Consider the following 17,671-nt stretch of genomic DNA (forward strand, 5'->3'; position numbering starts at 1 on the left):
CTGGTGACATTGGATGCCTGTTTGCTTCCATGTTGTGTTTTACAGTGGACCCAACGATGCTTGATGATTTTTTGGGGGAGGCGTTCAATGGAATTTGATAGAGAAAGACTACGTGGTACCTCCGGCGGGTTTTTTTTATCTATTCTCCCTGTCCTGTCCCATACCAGCCTTCTTTTAGAAAAATGGACCACGCTACGAATCAAAAGTATATGGGCTTCGCTGCTACACGATGTGTGGTAGATTCGATTGACCTGTAGGATACATCGAGTAGCCAGGATCTAGAATGTGGTGTCTGGCCGGATTGCAGTGATATACCAGGACGCGGATATGTCGGGCAGTGTCAACGCCGGATTGATCAGGTCAATGACGTCGGAGAAGTCAAAGCCCGACTAGCCGGCCCAGGCACTGCAGTCTCATTCAATCCCAGCCAATTGTCTGATTCACCGCCTCTTCCGGAATATCCTGAGCTCCGATGGGTGACGCTATAGCCAAAGAGGGCTTAGCGTGGTCAAATGCCTCTCCGCCTTCACTTTGGAGACCAGCCGTGATCGGTTGCGCGCAAACCGTCACCACGGCTCTCGCTCTATTGCTTGTGAGCTAAGACTGTCATTTTGTGAAGCTTTCTCTCTGTTCATTTTGATCTGCCTCTCTACTGTCTCCTTGGGATTCTAGCTCGGCCAAGTCCTGCACCTGTTTCACCTATCTGCAGCTGGCAGGCATCGGCACAGTGATGTCGCTGTGAAATAGAGTTGGGAGGAACAGAAACTCAAGCCCCCGTACAAAAGAAAACAGTGTCTGGCAACCTTAGCACCATCATTTGTCAAAAAAGTCGTTATTCCCCCTTGGACTGCCCTTGTGCTGTCCTCTCACCTATCGAGTTGAACCACTAGAGTTCTCTTCATGCACATAGACCATGAACTCTTCTGGGAACGATAACTGGCATCCCGGTGGCCCGCCAGCGCATCCTGGGATGGACCAGATGAACCAGCAACCTCGCGCCATGGGCTCATTCAGGTATATGCCTATGATCAGTAGCTGCTAAATTTTTTTGCATCTCCACGAGAACGCTCACTGACAAGACACCTCTAGCCAAAACCCACAGCCGCAACAGGGTCCGTCAGCGCAACCCACAGGTCCAGTTCTCCCACCTCCAGGCGGTTCGGATTCCTCTTTGTTCTCCCCTCTGCTTGTTCTTCGCGCCTATCGTACTGACACATCTGGTATTGTTAGGTCCTTATCATCCCGCAAACCAGCCCGGTGGTCATTCTCTTCCTGGTTTGGCTGAGCTGAGCCAGGGTCATGCCGGCCCACACCAACCTCCTGCCTACGGACAACACCCGCAGGGCCCCTCTCATAACCCTGGTCACTCGCTCCCGGGTATTGGCCAGGCCATGCAACACCCTTCTCCTCAGTCCCTGAGTCGGGACCGCGAGCGGGACTCCCGGGAACGAGAGCTGCTCGAAAGGCAGCGCCAGGAAGAACTGGCTCACAGAGAACGCGAAGTGCGCGAGCGAGAGCGCGAGCAGATCGAACGTCAGCAGCTGGAGCGACAACGTGAGCAGCAGCATCATGGAGTCCAGCATAGCGCCGCCTCAATCCCTTTGCACCAGCCCGTAGCCTCCAAAGTGCCTAATTCTATCCATGGCCCCAATGGTCTTCTCTCCAATCTGAGTTCGAATCCTACCAATGGCCCGCAGGGCTCCATGTCAACGGCTGGAGGCCCGGGGGCGCTCTATGGTCAGCAGATGCAGCATGGCGAAGGGGCGATAAGGTCTTACTTGCAGCATCCTGCAGGACCACCTGGTCAGCCCATGCCGGGTTTCAACGGCTCAGGCCCTGCGATTCCCGGAAATGTCGCTGCCCTGGCTGCCCAGCAGCAGGGTCAGCAGCCGATATTGAATGTGAGTGATTTCTCTTTCGACTTGATGTTAACCAGTCGCCAAACTTGCGGAATAATAGCCCCTAACGATACTTAGGACGCCCTCAGCTATTTAGATCAAGTCAAGGTTCGATTTGTTGATCAGCCTGACGTGTACAACCGGTTTCTTGATATCATGAAGGATTTCAAGAGTCAAGCGTAAGCTTTTCAAGCCCTAGCTCATTCCTTCTTTTTGCTTACTATGGACTAGAATCGATACCCCCGGGGTCATCCAGCGCGTCTCGACCCTGTTCAACGGTCATCCTACTTTGATCTCCGGATTCAATACCTTCTTGCCGCCAGGCTACCGGATCGAGTGCGGAACAGAGGACAACCCGGATGCTATCCGGGTCACTACACCGTCCGGCACAAACACCCTGAGTATGCCTCGCACAAGACATTCCTTGGAGTCCAGCGGAGAGCTTGGACCCTCAGGAGGCATGCCCTCTCACGGCCGGCCTGACTACTATGAGCAGTCTCGTCCTGGCTGGCAGCAACCGCAGCCTCAACCGCAGCCTCAGCAGCCCCAGCCTCAGCCACAGGGTAATCTGCCAGGGTCGTATTCTCCTGGGACCCGGATTATACCTGGCATTTTTGGACAGCAGGGTGGACAGAACCAGCCTCAGGAACATCATTTCGATTTCCCCACTCCACAAGAGCAGCAGGCTGCGGCGGGGGCGGCAGCCATGGCTCATCAATCAGACCAGAGGGGCGTGCACCTTCAGGGCGCACCCTCCGCCGCTGCTGCAGGCCTGGGAAGACCTTCGTTGCTGCACGTTCCTGTACCCTCTGGTCCAGGTTCTAACATCAACCAATCGATGAACAATCTGGCTGGAGTTGGAACAGGGATGCTCCAAGGCGGCCAGGCAGACCTGAACAAGCGGGGTCCTGTGGAGTTCAACCACGCCATCAGTTATGTGAACAAGATCAAGGTGAGAGAGAACCATGACCGCATTTGATAATTCTTTGTCATCATCGTCTAACTTGGAGGCACCAACAGAATCGGTTCTCAAGCGCCCCTGAGATCTACAAGCAGTTCCTCGAGATACTACAGACTTACCAGCGTGAATCAAAGCCAATTCAGGATGTATACGCTCAAGTTACTCAGCTGTTCAACACGGCACCGGACTTGCTGGAAGACTTCAAGCAATTTTTGCCTGAGTCGGCTGCTCATGCCAAACAACAGGCCGCAGCGCGCCAGGCAGAGGAGGCCGCTCCTACGAGTAATCTTCGTGGAGAGGCAAGCTATCCAAGTGCCGCTAACATTGCCTCACAAACTCCCAATCGTGACGTGAAGATGCCGCCCCTGGGTCAGTTTAATGTCAAGGACACGGCCAAGGACGGCAAGAAACGGCGGGGTGGGCCTGGAGCTCCCTCCACTATGGCCTCCTCGATTTCTGGACCTTCTACTGAGGCGGCCCGTATGGCGGAGACTCAGGCTGGTCGGGCCCCAGCGGTGCAGCCAGGTGCTGCTAATAAGGTGAGGATGCTTCTGTTTCATTTCCGCTTCACATGTGATCTCATTACCCGTCAAAATGCGCTTCAGCGGTGGATAGCTTGCGCTTGACACCATCTCATCCATGTTGCGCGTTTATTCCACCATACTCCCATACTGACCCGTTGAAGCGTGCCAAGGTTCACCATAAACCGTCTCAGGCGGAAGCTCCAGCTGTGTCGCCGACACTTGTTCCTGCGCTCCCTGAGCCGATCCAACCTTCGTTCTCACTGACTCCGACTCAAGAGGAATTTGCCTTCTTTGATCGCGTCAAGAAGTACATCGGGAATAAGCAGACATTCAGTGAGTTTCTCAAGCTCTGTAATCTCTATTCTACGGACTTGATCGACAGACACGTTCTCGTTAAGAGAGCTGCCAATTACATTGGCGCCAACCCTGAGCTCATGGCTTGGTTCAAGCGTTTCATGCATGTTGACGAACCTGAAGACAAGATCGTTGATGTCAAGGCGAAACAAGAGCCGGGCCTGGTCAATCTCTCCCACTGCCGCTCGCTTGGGCCGAGCTACCGTTTATTGCCAAAGCGCGAACGGCAAAAGCCTTGCAGTGGTCGCGACCAATTATGTTACAGCGTTCTCAACGATGAATGGGCCTCTCACCCTACGTGGGCCTCTGAGGACTCTGGCTTCGTGGCCCATCGCAAGAACCAGTTCGAGGATGCTCTGCATCGCATCGAAGAAGATCGGCACGACTACGACCATCACATTGAGGCTTGCACGCGTACCATTCAGCTCATCGAGCCTATCGTGCAGCAGTTCCTCGTCATGACCGATGCGGAAAGGGCTGCCTTCAAACTGCCTCCTGGTCTGGGCGGCCAGAGTGAAGCCATCTACCAGCGTGTGATCAAGAAGATCTATGACCGACAGCGGGGTGAGAAGATCATCAAGGAGATGTTCGAGCGACCGTGTCATGTCTTGCCTATCATCTTGTTCCGCCTGAAACAGAAGTGCGAAGAGTGGAAGGCTAGCCAGCGCGAATGGGATAAGATCTGGCGCGAGCAGATGCAAAAGGCCTACTGGCGCAGCTTGGATCACCAAGCGATTGCCAGCAAGGGTACTGACAAGAAGCTCTTTGTGGCGAAGCACATCCAAACCGAGATTCAGAACAAGTTCGAGGAGGGTCGGAATTTGCGGAAGAGCGGCTACCAGGTTCCTCGACATCAGTTCGAATACACTTTTGACGATCCGGCCGTCCTTATCGATGCAACGCACTTGCTGCTCACCTTTATTGACCGGAACTCGGCTGGGTTCGGCGCGGATCCACAAAAGGTCATGACTTTCATCAAGGACTTCATTCCGGTGTTCTTTGGCATGGATCGTGATACCTTCCATGTGTACATGAATGAGCTGTCTAGTGGCACGCCTCCGATCGACGAGGGGGATGATGAGAGTCTAGCTGCCGAGGATGCCTCGACTCCCCGCAGTCGCAAAGGTGGTGCTGGAAAGAAGATGGGTCTTCTCCGCGATGTGCTCGAGCGCGCGGGTGAAAAGGTGCATCGGGCCGAGAAGGAAGGCAGTGCCCCCAATAGTCGGGATGGCACGCCTGACGCTGTTCTGGTGCCCTCTACTCCGATCCCCGATCCCGCCGAATCCTTCGACGTGGCCGAACTCAAGTGGATGGAGCACCCAGGCCAGGGCAACTTCAACCAGCAACGAGAGTATAACCTCAACGAGACCTACGAGAAGAAGGTGCATCACCTGTACGCCAACCTTAACATCTATTGTTTCTTCCGCACATTCGAGATCTTGTATTCGCGCCTGCTTCGCATCAAGTTGCACGAGAAGGACGCTCATGAGGATGTGCGCCGTGCGTTGGTCGGAAAGCCAGCGCAGGAGCTCAACCTCATCGACAAGTTTCCGACCGACTTCTTCTACGACTGCGACCCGAAGGCCAATCTCTATCAACAGATTGTGCGGATGTGCGAGGAAGTGATCAAGGGTGACATGGAGACTACACATCTAGAGGAGACTCTTCGCCGGTACTACTTGCGGAGCGGCTACCAGTTGTACAACTTGGAGAAGATGTTCACGGGGATCTCCAAATTCGCGGGCGCGATCTTTAGTGGCGATTCGAAGGATCGCAGCTCGGATATCATGAACCTCTTCTTCAAGGAGCGTGACAGGGAGGAGACCACTCATAACCAGGAGATCCAGTACCGCAAGCAAGTCGAGCGGCTGGTAAAGGACGGAGACATGTACCGGATCACCTACGTAAGTTGTGTTTTTTGAGCTTTGCCGAGACCCCTGTACTAATCCAGTTTGTGCAGAACCCTGGCAGCAAGAAGGCGGCGGTGCAGCTGTTGACGCCTGAGGACGCCACCTTAGAGAACGAGGAACTCAGCCCGGAAGCGCGCTGGTCGTACTATGTCTCGGCGTACACCATGCGCGACCCGACGGAAGGCGTGGCCTTTTCGCAGATGCGCATGCCGTTCTTGAAGCGGAACCTGCCGGCCAAGCTGGAGCAGGAAGAGGAGTACAACCGGTACTACCGGCCGTTGGTGCACCAGGATGGGCTGATCATCCGCATCTGCGCCAACAGCTACCACATCCTATACGAGCCTGGCAGTTCCGACTGGTGGTGGCGGCCCACCACGACGACGGACGAATCAGGCGAAGAGGCGGGGGGTAAGGAGGAAGCAGCCGTCAAGGAACGACGGCGGGACCGGTTCATGGAGAAGCTGGTCAACAACCCTAGCTGGGCGCACGGGCTGAGCAAGGATCAGGTGGACGAGTCCAACCAGCGGTTCCGTTCCTGGATCACTGGGCCGGAGGGCGAGCCCAGTGGTGCTGGTACTGCGGCGTCCGAGGCTAAGGAGGACCAGGACGATGCAGAGATGGCAGATGTCCCGCCGCCTGCCGAGTCGGAAGCCAAGGAGCCGTGATGCAGACGGAACGGGTGGGAGGGGGGATTATGATGATGATTGATAACTCGCGGGGAGAGCTTCTTTTGACCTTCCTTGACTTTTCGTTCTTCTCCCGTCCCTGGAGCGGCGCAATTGAGGCATGTAATTTTATGTTTTTTTATTTATCATTGGACAGGGGGGGATACCGCTAGATTCCAGGTTCTTGTTCATTATTGATGTCCATGGCAAAGTGTATTTCTTTTCTCGATTGCTTCCAAATACATGACTAGCGAATCCGGGTTACACGAACGGGGGGGGTTCTATTTTGATATTTTGCAGGGAATGAGATGGGGAGTGGAGAGGACAGACAGCATTGGGTGGTTGACAGGGCGTGGATACGAGACAGGCGTGAATATGAGACAGGGCGTTTTGGCCGGGCCGGGAAGCTCAGGATCAGCCACTGCGCCACCATTCATCGACCCAGGAATTAATTGTTGTCTTTGGTATACACAGTCCAGTCCTCCATCCATGATTACCGGGGTCGGTCTTCTGAGCATGATGATCTCAATCAAAAATTTCTTGCTTTTCTTTTCTCAATTGTGCATGTATCGGTCACAGGACCCCCAAGGACTCCTGCCTGGCGTTTAAGTGTTATTAACCGCCTTGCTATGATTTGGCTGGGGGCATAAGAGAGCATCTGGACGTTTAGAGCTGCCGATCATGCAGGGGGACAAAAGCTCCGTGTGGCCGAGACTGCCTTAACCGATACAGCCCGAGACTGCGCCGGGGGCTGGGTCAAGTTCGGCCAAGGAGCGGCGATTCGTCGGTGGTGTTGGGGTGCAATTCCACCGAGATTGTCAGGCAGGACGTTGGTAGAAATCTAGCATGTCATCTTGCTTGATTCTAGATGTCTCGTAGTGAGTGCTATCGACATTTTGAAATGAGTACTAAGATTGTAATGTGTACAGACAGAAGAGATTGGATTGTCGAGGGAGGAGGAGGAGTGGAAGCTGCGGGCCGAGAAATGGCCGAGGGACTGACGTCAACCACTCGACATTTCGCTACAAGATGCGACGACAGGACCTGCTCACTTCAAGACTGTCTTCTCGGGCCATCTTACGGAGTACACTTTCATAACATGTTCATTCCCCGCAATTGATCACGGGGGTAAAACACTGTCCCGTAACGCCAAAGGAAACGAAAGATCCACCCATGGCCCCCGATGGGGAGGGAGCTTCACCCGTTGCGAGCTTGCGGCAGCTGTTTGCAGTTGCGCGCGGAGTAAGATACACCCACCGTGTGGGAGGTTCATCATTGCGGGGGGTGTGTTTGAGGTATGGAGTACTAGTAGTACCCTAGTGCTACTGCTTAGTACGGTAGTCTGGTAGCTTGTAAATTGTAATTCCACAGCTGAGATTCGCGATTGATTGATTGACTGACTCCGTATCTCCGAATCAACCGGGGCAGTGGAACGTGGCGGGGAGGACGAGCAGAGGGTATTTCTATCCCACTCCCTCCCACCTTCCCTCAATTTCTTTCTTCTTGTCTTTTCAACTCTTCCTCTCTCTTTCTCTTTTCTTTCCTCCCCCCTTTCTTCTCTCTGTATTGAACCAGATCTTTCCCCCCCTCCTCTTCTCTCCTCTCCTCTCTCCTCTCCTCTCCCCTCCTCTCATACTTAGTCACCGCCAGAGTCAACGTCACAATGGCAGCATCAGCCCTCCTCAAATCTCGCGTACGGCGACCCTCCTACCTCAACAAACTCGCCAAAGCGGAGGACTTGATTGATCTCTTCCCCCATGGATCGTACATCGGCTGGTCCGGATTCACGGGTGTAGGATATCCTAAGTATGTTGTCCGAGTCTGCTGGCGGCCTGTTGGCTAGCGACTCTGCATGCTCAATCTGAACCTACGACTAACCACACGTCACAGGAAAGTCCCCACCGCCCTCGCCGACTACGTCGAAAAGAACAACCTCCAGGGCAAACTCAAGTACAGCCTCTTTGTCGGAGCCTCCTCCGGCGCTGAGACGGAGAACCGATGGGCGCGGTTGAACATGATCGAGCGGCGGAGTCCGCACCAGGTCGGCAAGGAGATTGCGCGGGGAATCAACACGGGCGATATCAAGTTCTTTGACAAGCATTTGAGCATGTTTCCCAGTGATTTGGTTTATGTATGTCCCCGGACGACCCGGGCTTTGAAACATGGATTTGTGCTGACCGACGCAGGGCTGGTACACGCTCAACAAGCCCAAGAACCGCCTCGATGTCGCCGTCATCGAAGCCTCGGCCATCACTGAGGACGGTGGCATCATTCCCGGTGCCTCCGTCGGCGCCTCGCCCGAGTTTGTGCAGATGGCCGACAAGATCATTATTGAGGTCAACACGGCCAGTCCCTCGTTTGAAGGCTTGCACGACATTGTCATGTCGGACAAGCCACCACTCCGTAAACCCTACCTGATCATGCAGCCCGAGGACCGCATCGGCACGCCGCACATTCCCGTCGACCCCGAGAAGGTGGTTGCCATTGTCGAGTCGGACTACCCGGACCAGACGCAGCCCAACGCTCCCGAGGACGCGGGCTCGCAGGCCATCGCCAGCAACCTGATCGAGTTCCTCAAGCACGAGGTCAACCACGGCCGGCTGCCCAAGAACCTGCTGCCCATCCAGTCGGGTATTGGTAACATCGCCAACGCGGTGATTGGCGGCCTCAGCAAGGGCGGCGCCGACTTCACGAACCTCAAGGTGTGGACCGAGGTGTTGCAGGACTCGTTCCTGGATCTGTTCGACAGTGGCAACCTCGACTTCGCGACCGCGACCTCGATCCGCTTCAGCCCGGATGGATTCAAGCGGTTCTACGACAACTGGGAGCGCTACGCCGGCAAGCTGCTCCTCCGCCCGCAGCAGGTCTCCAACTCCCCTGAGATTATTCGGAGACTGGGCTGCATCGGCATGAACACCCCCGTCGAAGTAGACATCTACGCCCACGCCAACAGCACCTGCGTGATGGGCTCGCGGATGCTGAACGGACTGGGCGGCTCTGCCGACTTCCTGCGGTCCAGCAAGTACAGTATCATGCACACCCCGAGCACGCGGCCCAGCAAGATCGACCCCACGGGTGTCAGCTGTATCGTGCCGTTCTGTACGCACATTGACCAGACGGAGCATGATTTGGATGTGGTTGTCACCGAGCAGGTAACTAGTGTTCCTGTCGCTTGAAGTTGACCGAAATCATACTGACACGAACAGGGTCTCGCCGACGTCCGCGGCCTCTCCCCCCGCGAACGCGCCCGCGTCATCATTGACAAGTGTTCCCACCCCGACTACAAGCCCATCCTGACGGACTACCTGGACCGGGCGGAGTTTGAGTGTCTCAAGAAGGGCATGGCGCATGAGCCGCACCTGCTGTTCCAGGCGTTCAAGATGCACCAGAATCTGCAGGAGAAGGGAACGATGAAGATTGATTCATGGGAGTAGATTTAGGTGTAGCTGTGAATGATGTATGTCTTGATGCAAGAGGTGGAATATACCATAATTGAATTTATCTCATGTTATTGACTTGGGTCGTTTCATCGGGGATGGTAGAGTTCTGTTTTAGTGATACAGTGCCTTGCAATAAGGATTCGTAAGAAATAGCACACCAACATGTTTATATCCATAAAGAAGTCATGAAAAGTTCAATCACTTATGTAGAAACTAGTTAAAGCTGTGAAACAGTAATTGCAAGTATCCTAATGTTTTATCCACTATTCTTTACCTGCAGAATAGTTTTAACATATTTCCTATATTCTTCAGAATAAGTAATAACTTTGTCGCAAATCCTGGGAAGGATAAGTTGGGAGACTTGGTACTTCAAGAATATTCATACTTATGAGACCTTGGAGGTTAGGTTTCAGTCTGAGGCCGATGGAATGATTTCTGGTCAGAAAAGTCAGAAAATCTGTAGATTCTATAGAGAAACTTGTTGAGATTGAAAGCAAAAAAAAAAAAAAAAGGGGGGGGCAAACCCGGAATACCATATACGCTTGGCGTCCGTAGGTACAGCATGCTTGGAAGCAGCTTGTCTATTTCCTTAAGTGTGGATTGTTAGGTATGAAGTTGAATAGAAGTTGATTGGGCTCTGAAAGTATATCTATCCCAAGGCAGTAATGTCCCTAGTTGGCAATTTCTTACTTCACTATGGAGTTGGACAGAAGGATACACTCTCCCATGTGCTCGTGGAATCTTCGTGCAACTCGTCTGTCTCATCATTTCTGGTTAGTTTCGTCAAACCCTCAACTTAACTACTAGTTAGTATGGTTGGCGCAGTACTGACTTCGCCGAGGCATCACACAGATTTGATCGTGCGTTGCCCCCCTTACTCGGCTAATGTAGGTTTGCCTGGATGGATAGATGGGATGGTTAAAAGGGAGATGGTTACTAGTATATAAATAACACATTCTCACCGTATCTGCTGGTGTGCTGGATGAACGATTAGAGCTAGGTCTTGAGGCACAAAGAAACCTCTTTACTACGTAAGAATATCTTTGTGGATGAAAACTGAGTACAAGCACTGCTTTTTGCTTGTGTATGGATCTCCTCCTAAGCCTGCCTGTTGATTTGCGTATATATTTGTGGTTAACCTGTCAGTGGTCAATGCCAGTACCCTGTTGTGATGCTATTCATCTATTTTTGGAGAATGATGATGTGATTCATCTGCAGAGTATATGTGTTTGGATTCACAAATACCTGTGGCTAGATCTCAGAAGTGCGTCTCTGTTTGTTAACAGTATTTGCTGGTCGACTGCAGCACCAGATCTACCAAACCACCCACTGCCAGTGTGTCTGGTTCCTGGCCGATCTGCCAGGCCAGGCCATGCCTTTTCTCCCCGCATCATGCCACGGCATGCCATGACCCCGGGCCGATCAACAGCACATGTGAACCTATCCCTTCTCTTGTTCCCTTTCGACATTACAGATGATATGCAAAGTATTCGTCTTCAAGGTGCGGGCTGGCTGGGTCAATTGACTGGTGGGATTATAGAGTCAAACTATCTATAGATTTAGAGATAAGATAGAGCTTAAAGAGTCATGAATAGAATCAGAAGTTCAATGAGAACCTACACAGATTCAGAGTTATATGTAGTAATAAACAGGGGCAGTCAGGTCAATAGGGTCAAGCAGATAGAACAGGGAACTATATAAGAGTAACCTTTCTAAGTCAGCTCTATATGTCAATATGCAAAGGTGAAACATTGTATACCAATCATCACTCGTTATCTCGCACGCTTTCATATAGAGACTATAGTTACAAAACAGTCAAACTCATCGTATGCTCACGCTCGCCCTTCCCATTAGTCCCCTATGTTCACTCCTGCTGGACAGCAAGCCACCGCGCTAGACACTGCTCAAGACTATATCCAAGAAAAAGGCAAACGACCCTCAGAATCCCTCGGCGAACCAAACGGTACAAAACCTCCCACCCAACCCCGAAACAATCACCCAGAGTAGGGATTGTGATGCTGGTGATAAGGGGGGTAGCTGGCTTGCATTTGCAGGCGGAGGCGACGGTCTATTATATCATTCACTGTCAGCACAGGCCAAGTTCGGCGAAAGTCAGGTACGGGATAGTCTTACCCTTCTCAAAGTCCCGCCACCGTTTCATCGTGATCTGACTGCTGTCAAACTCGCCCTCCCCTGCTTCGTGTCCCTTGTCCTTGCCGCCCGCCGTCTGCCGCGTGTCGCCCCAGCTGAAATCATCAAACTTCCAGTACGAGTACGTCGGCAGCACAAAGTTCCACACCGGCAACGACAGCAAGTAAATCACCATCCACAGCACATACACCATGCGGTGCGCCGTCACCACCACCAACACCCCCGGCAACCCCAAGATCAATGCCAGCAGCACCAGTGGCAGCACCTGCACAGGCTGGTGGACGATCGAGTTGACCACCACGTAGAAGGTGAAGGCGATGGCCGCCGGCAGCACGAGCGTGCCCACCAACTCAATAAAAATGACAAACTGCATGCTGAAGCAGAACGTGCCGCAGAGGTCGCGCACCAGCACCAGCTCCATCAGGTTGTGCACCGTACTGTTGATCCAGCGCCGGCGCTGCGAAAGCAGCACCATGAACTTATCGGGGACCTGGGTCTTGCACACGGCCTGCGGCACGAAGATCTGCTTGCGCTTCGGGAAGGTTCGGAGCATCAGCGTCGACAGGTATCGGTCCTCACCCAGGAGCAGCAGATTCTTCTTGTGCAGCGTGTCTACGACGTTCTCCGAGTAGTGCTCGACCACGTCCGGATTGGCCAGAATCGGCACCCAGTAGTTCTGCCCGCCCTTGGGTGCTTTGATCCGGTACATCGAGAAACATCCTGGAAGACAGGTCACACCACCAAAGACCGATTCAAATGATTTAGCCTGGTGGTGGGAGACAAAGTATCTAGGTTGTGTTAGCTAGCAGCAACCAAGCAAGAGAAACAACCACACTTACTCGAACACCTGGATCATCGTTACCCAACTGTCTGTCTTATTCGCAATCTTCGTCTCGCCGCACAGTCCCATGACATCCGGATCTTTCACCATCGCCGAGATCATGTGGGTCAGACTATCCGGGAACACCTTGGTGTCTGCATCGACACACAAAAGCACCTCGTAGAAATCCGGCGGGATTCCAGTCACCAGCCAAAGCCCATTGAACATCTCAAACTCCAGCTCCGTCATCCGCTCATCGAACATCACCTTCTGCAAGAAGGACATCAGGATTATCTGACTGTCTCTCTTGCCCCGATTACCCGGCTTGGACTGGGTGGCTTCCGCCGGGGTTCCGCACTTGACGACGATCATCATGGGCACGCGCTGCTGCTTTTCCTCTGGAATGATGGAGTTGGCGCCATAGTCATAAAATCCAGCGTAGACTTTGGCCATGTTGTGTCGCTTCGATCCCGTGGCCACGGCAACATAGGAGAAGGGCTGGACCTCATCCATCGGGACGATTGGATCACGCATCATACGCAGGACAATCTCGGGGGTGGAGAACTCCTCGCCCTTACCCTTGATCATGCCGTCACAGATCACAATGATGGTTTTGTGGCTGTTCGGATAATCGGTCATCGCAATCGAGTCCAGCGTAGAGCGGATACCATCTTCACCTTCCGAGTAGCAAGTCACCAGACACAACGAATGAGCCAGAGGGAACCCATACGGCTGCCACTCAGGAGGCGGCTGAGGAATGACCGCTTCATGGACGAAGCCGCCCAGCCCCGCTGCTTCCGACTCCATCATCGTAGTCGAGTATCGTGAGTCCTGCAGCGCCAAGCTAGACCGGCTCGCTGAGTTGGCAGGGCGCGACCCATCAGCCCCCAAACTTCCCCCGCTGTCATTGTAGCTCTGCTTGTACACGGAGTTGCTCCCACCGGGCACCAGACGGGTGGTCGAATTTTGACTGGCCATGGTCACATATTGATACTTCTGTTTGCCCCCATTGCTGACGGTGTAGGGACTGGAAAAGCGAGACGTGGTAGGCAAGAAGCTGGCCCTCTTACCGGGCCGCTCCAGCATACTCGGGTCTGCGATTCGGGGTCCTGGGCGGTAGATATCGTTGGACCAGTCCTCAATCTGCTGGTTGCGCGTTTTGGAATCGGTGCTCATGCTGGTCCGCGCCGGGGCGTACTGCTTGGACAAGAACCACTGGAAAAGCAGGGCAAAGATGAATTTCACCACGACAATGGAGAGAATGAATATCAGGGACACATAGAGCACCACCTTGGAAGCAATGCAGCCGACCGTATCGGTGTCGATGCTGCCGACCTTGATGATCTGAGACAGGCATTTCCCAATCTTTTTCTCCTCGCCCGTCTGCAAGTAGTAGGTGAGATCGACTCCGCGCACGGCGGAGTTCTCCCGCAGCTCATCAAACTTGCTCGGGTATGTGACTTGCGACGTGTTGAACCACCGCAGCAGGTCCAAGTCCAAAACATTGCCCGAGTAGACAGCGAGATTCCTGCTCTGATTTTTGGTGTCCTCCCACGTATAGTACACATCGCCTGAGCTCTTCAGGCTGTAGAACGACTTGCGAGCCGCACCCGAGGTGTGACAAGCCCATCCGAGGTAGTAAGATACAGTCTCGTTCGGCTGGGACGAGCCATCCTGGTTGAAGGCGTGACACGGGAAATACCAGGCCAGGTCGCCATCCGAGTTGGTAGGCACATCGGAACCATCGGCAAGAGTAATCAAACCCTTGCAGTCCCCATTGACTTCCTGGAAGAAGAAGCTGCCGTCTTGGCCTCCATACTTGTGCGATAAATCCCAGAGCACGTTCGTCCCGGCTGGGATCCCCGCGGCCGCGGGGTGCGTCGAATGCGACAGGTCGTACGCCTGACCGTGGAAGATCATGTAGCTACTACTCACTTCATTGACCCTCAGCCGAGTTGGGGGCGTGCCGCAAACGGTGGCCGTAAAGCCAAAGGTTAGGAAGCCGACGAAAGCGCCAATCAGCAGGATGATACTGATCAACCCAATCTTCTCCCGCCAGGCGCTTCTCTGTGCCTTCTGCGGCATGCCAAAACACCTGAGGATGAAATCGGGGGCCCAGAAAGTGATGATCGCGCAATAGGTGGTCCACGGACTGGGTGGGCGGACCTGCTCTAAGGCCTTCTGGCGTTCTTTTTCTGCGGCAGCAGCTCGCTTCTTGATCCGACGGGATGACCTCCTCTTCTTGATTCGCCGTTTTGTGGGAACCCTTTCCATCGGTTGGTTCACATTTCCCTGAGTGACGTAAACTCCGGTTTTCCCCTTGGACTCCGAGCTTCGCGAGCTGTTGGTGTCTAATTCGCGCTCAAGACCCGCCATGGGCACGTCCCCCGTCTGCGATGGATCGGTCGGCATGTTCTGGGATTTCTGGCGATAGTGGTAATGTGGATGGGTTTCGTCGCCTCGCGTGCGCTCCGGTCTCACAAAGCTTTTTCGGTGTCGCGCATCTGGCCCCCAGTCGCCCCTCTCCACATCGGCATCGCTTCGTCTTCTTGAGCTGCGGGAGCGATGGTGGCGATGGTGGCGATGGCCCGAAGGGGAACTGTCGTCGTGATCATAGCGGCCTGTCGACTCGTGGGTACGATGCCGCCTCCGGGAGGAATCGCGATACGAATCAAAGGTTTCTTCTCGTCGCGGGGAGGCCTTCCCCGGACGTTGAGGAAGGGACATGACCTCGTGCCTAATTTCGATTCGGGTCAGTAATGCGTTTATCGAGCGCAATGTGTAGGATGTTTCTTTAGTGTGAGCGACAAGCAAATCGCGAGGATGTTGATTTCTCCACGGGTGGTTTGCATGTGAGAGCGGAGTCTGGGGTCCATAATGAGGAAACCATCAAGAAAGACCGCACCCACCTTCACCTCAGCATGAACCAAGGTATGCAGTCTGGCGTTTTGATTTGAATTTGCGTGTCCGTTGAAGACTTTCCTAAGCAACTCCTATGCAGGCGATGCCGGCGCAGGACGGGCTATACAGGTGCGGTAGCTCCGTGGTTGAGCGCCCGGAAACACTCCGGTAAAAGCTAGGAACGAGTGTGGAGAAAGAGGGCGAAAACCTCGGACAGAAAGCGAGCGAGTGCAGCAGACGGAAATTTAGCTGCCAAGGAACGAGGGACTGCCAAACTGGATGTGACCAGGGGCGATGGGATGGAGAAGCGAAGGAAAGGGGAGAGAGATTGGGATGGACGAAACCACGGCGCTCGAGAGATAGTGCGGAGTAACTAAAGAGTAACTAAACCACAGCAGTAGAATACCTTTTTTTACTAGTCCCTGTAAAGTTAAACTAGACACAATCCGGGAAACCAAGCCTAGTGTTATTGATTATTATTCCAAGGGCCCGCCCGTATTCCAATAATAAGAGATACGCCGGTGGTTCCCACGTTTGCCCCAAAGATCACGGGGGAGATCCGTTCTTATCGTTGCCAAGCCAGTCGAGTCGGGCCCATCCGATCAGCCAAAAGGAAGCGAGAAGGCGAGCAAAAAGAATGTTGGTGGGGAGGCAGCGGTGACAGGCGATGAGAGGAATGTGGCAATGAACCGAGGGGAGGAGGAGGAAGATGATGAGAGGAAACACGAGGGATGATGATTGATCTCTCTGGCATGAAATGAAATGAGATGAAATCCCGTGTACACAACAAATCCAGGTGCTGCTGCGGGTGGTCGCTAGGGGCAATGGATGGCCTGAGGTGTGCCCCGCTATAAATTAGACTAAGTTAACCCCGTCTCTCGTCCGTCAGCCCGAATCTGACCTGCGCCAGAGCAATTGCTGGAGCATTGTAAAAAAAGAGGGTTGTCCATGGTGCTGATGATTTGGATGGGCTGGAAGTGACTCTGGATACTGTTTCAATTCCGAGACAATCAGGCATGCAGACAGTGGCAGAGCAGTAACTGTTGAGTGTGTGTGTATGTAAGTTACTCCGGAGTACAGAGCATGCGAAGGCGAGGACAGACCACCGGGCGCCATCGGGGATTAGCGGGTCTCAGATACAAGGCTGGAGTCCGCCCCCCTCATGACATAATCAATCATCCATCAATCCCTCCATGTCAATCTCTCTCTCGTCTCTAACTTGGTACAGTATACACTATACTACGTACAGTACAACTGCAACCATGATCTTCCAGTGTCTTCCTAATGAGCTCTCTCCAACTGTCAACCAGGCCACTATCGGTCAACCTGCAGAGACCTTCCCTCAGTTGATGACACATTGTCTCAGCATGTAGTTACATAACTATCCGACCACACACACATCATGCACAATGTTCTATTTTTGAGGGCGAATCGGGTGGATGAGTCGCCACACCCTACCGGCAGGGTCCAGTGACTCTCAAAGTTTTCCTTTCTGCTTGTCTGTGGTTTGTGCCATCAAGGAACGTCCGTTATGGTTTAAATAAAAATAATTCTGTTCGTACCCGGTTACACCTGATAGGTCATCCTCTTGCTCACCGTCTCCTCAGACCGGTCGAGGCACAGTAGTACCCCTCGTAAACGAAGGGAACTGCGCCTGTTGTCTGTGGGTGGCTCGTGCGTGTGGTAATTTATCGATAGTACTCAGGAGCATCGTAAGTCTCTTGGGGCTGACAGCAGCCTGAACATTGAGAGGCTTTTGACCAAGTTAAGGGGTAAAGAGGATGATGGCTAAAGCTAATGGAAATCACAGCACGGAGTACCCACCAAGGGAAAAGAATTTATCTCAGCTCTTTTGACCAAAAGTTAGTTAACTAGTTCCTCTACCCATGGAGGAAACAAAATCCATAGTGAGGTGGATCCATCATTATACTTCCTTTCAACCCCAGCCCTGAAGACTCGCTGCAGGCGTGATGGGTCATGGGTCACCTGGTCGCATTAAGGTGGACCCTGATCTTCGACAAGAGGCCCGCAGGTCAGCGTTCGCCCC

General features: G+C 53.3%; 3 protein-coding genes across 3 annotated transcripts; 2 read left to right on the forward strand and 1 right to left on the reverse strand.

The window, feature by feature from the left end:
- Positions 1 to 570: 570 nt before the first annotated feature.
- BP01DRAFT_395290 (transcriptional regulator SIN3) lies at positions 571 to 6,312 on the forward strand (the record flags this gene model as incomplete). The annotated part of the gene is made up of 8 exons (XM_025578387.1): positions 571 to 1,014; positions 1,090 to 1,157; positions 1,231 to 1,901; positions 1,977 to 2,077; positions 2,130 to 2,850; positions 2,919 to 3,398; positions 3,545 to 5,641; positions 5,698 to 6,312. The coding sequence occupies exons 1-8, from the start codon at positions 914 to 916 to the stop codon at positions 6,310 to 6,312; spliced, it is 4,854 nt and encodes a 1,617-aa protein (XP_025427212.1). The 5' UTR covers positions 571 to 913.
- A 1,663-nt stretch (positions 6,313 to 7,975) lies between these two features.
- coaT (acetyl-CoA hydrolase ACH1) lies at positions 7,976 to 9,746 on the forward strand (the record flags this gene model as incomplete). Its single annotated transcript, XM_025572237.1, has 4 exons — positions 7,976 to 8,118; positions 8,203 to 8,443; positions 8,499 to 9,464; positions 9,519 to 9,746. 4 exons carry the CDS (start codon positions 7,976 to 7,978, stop codon positions 9,744 to 9,746), a joined length of 1,578 nt encoding a protein of 525 aa, XP_025427213.1.
- Positions 9,747 to 11,838: 2,092 nt separating this feature from the next.
- chsF (chitin synthase CHS3) lies at positions 11,839 to 15,450 on the reverse strand (the record flags this gene model as incomplete). Its single annotated transcript, XM_025572227.1, has 2 exons — positions 11,839 to 12,691; positions 12,743 to 15,450. 2 exons carry the CDS (start codon positions 15,448 to 15,450, stop codon positions 11,839 to 11,841), a joined length of 3,561 nt encoding a protein of 1,186 aa, XP_025427214.1.
- Positions 15,451 to 17,671: the final 2,221 nt, after the last annotated feature.

Source organism: Aspergillus saccharolyticus (assembly GCF_003184585.1).
Source record: "Aspergillus saccharolyticus JOP 1030-1 unplaced genomic scaffold BP01scaffold_50, whole genome shotgun sequence".
NCBI classification, from domain to species: domain Eukaryota; kingdom Fungi; phylum Ascomycota; class Eurotiomycetes; order Eurotiales; family Aspergillaceae; genus Aspergillus; species Aspergillus saccharolyticus.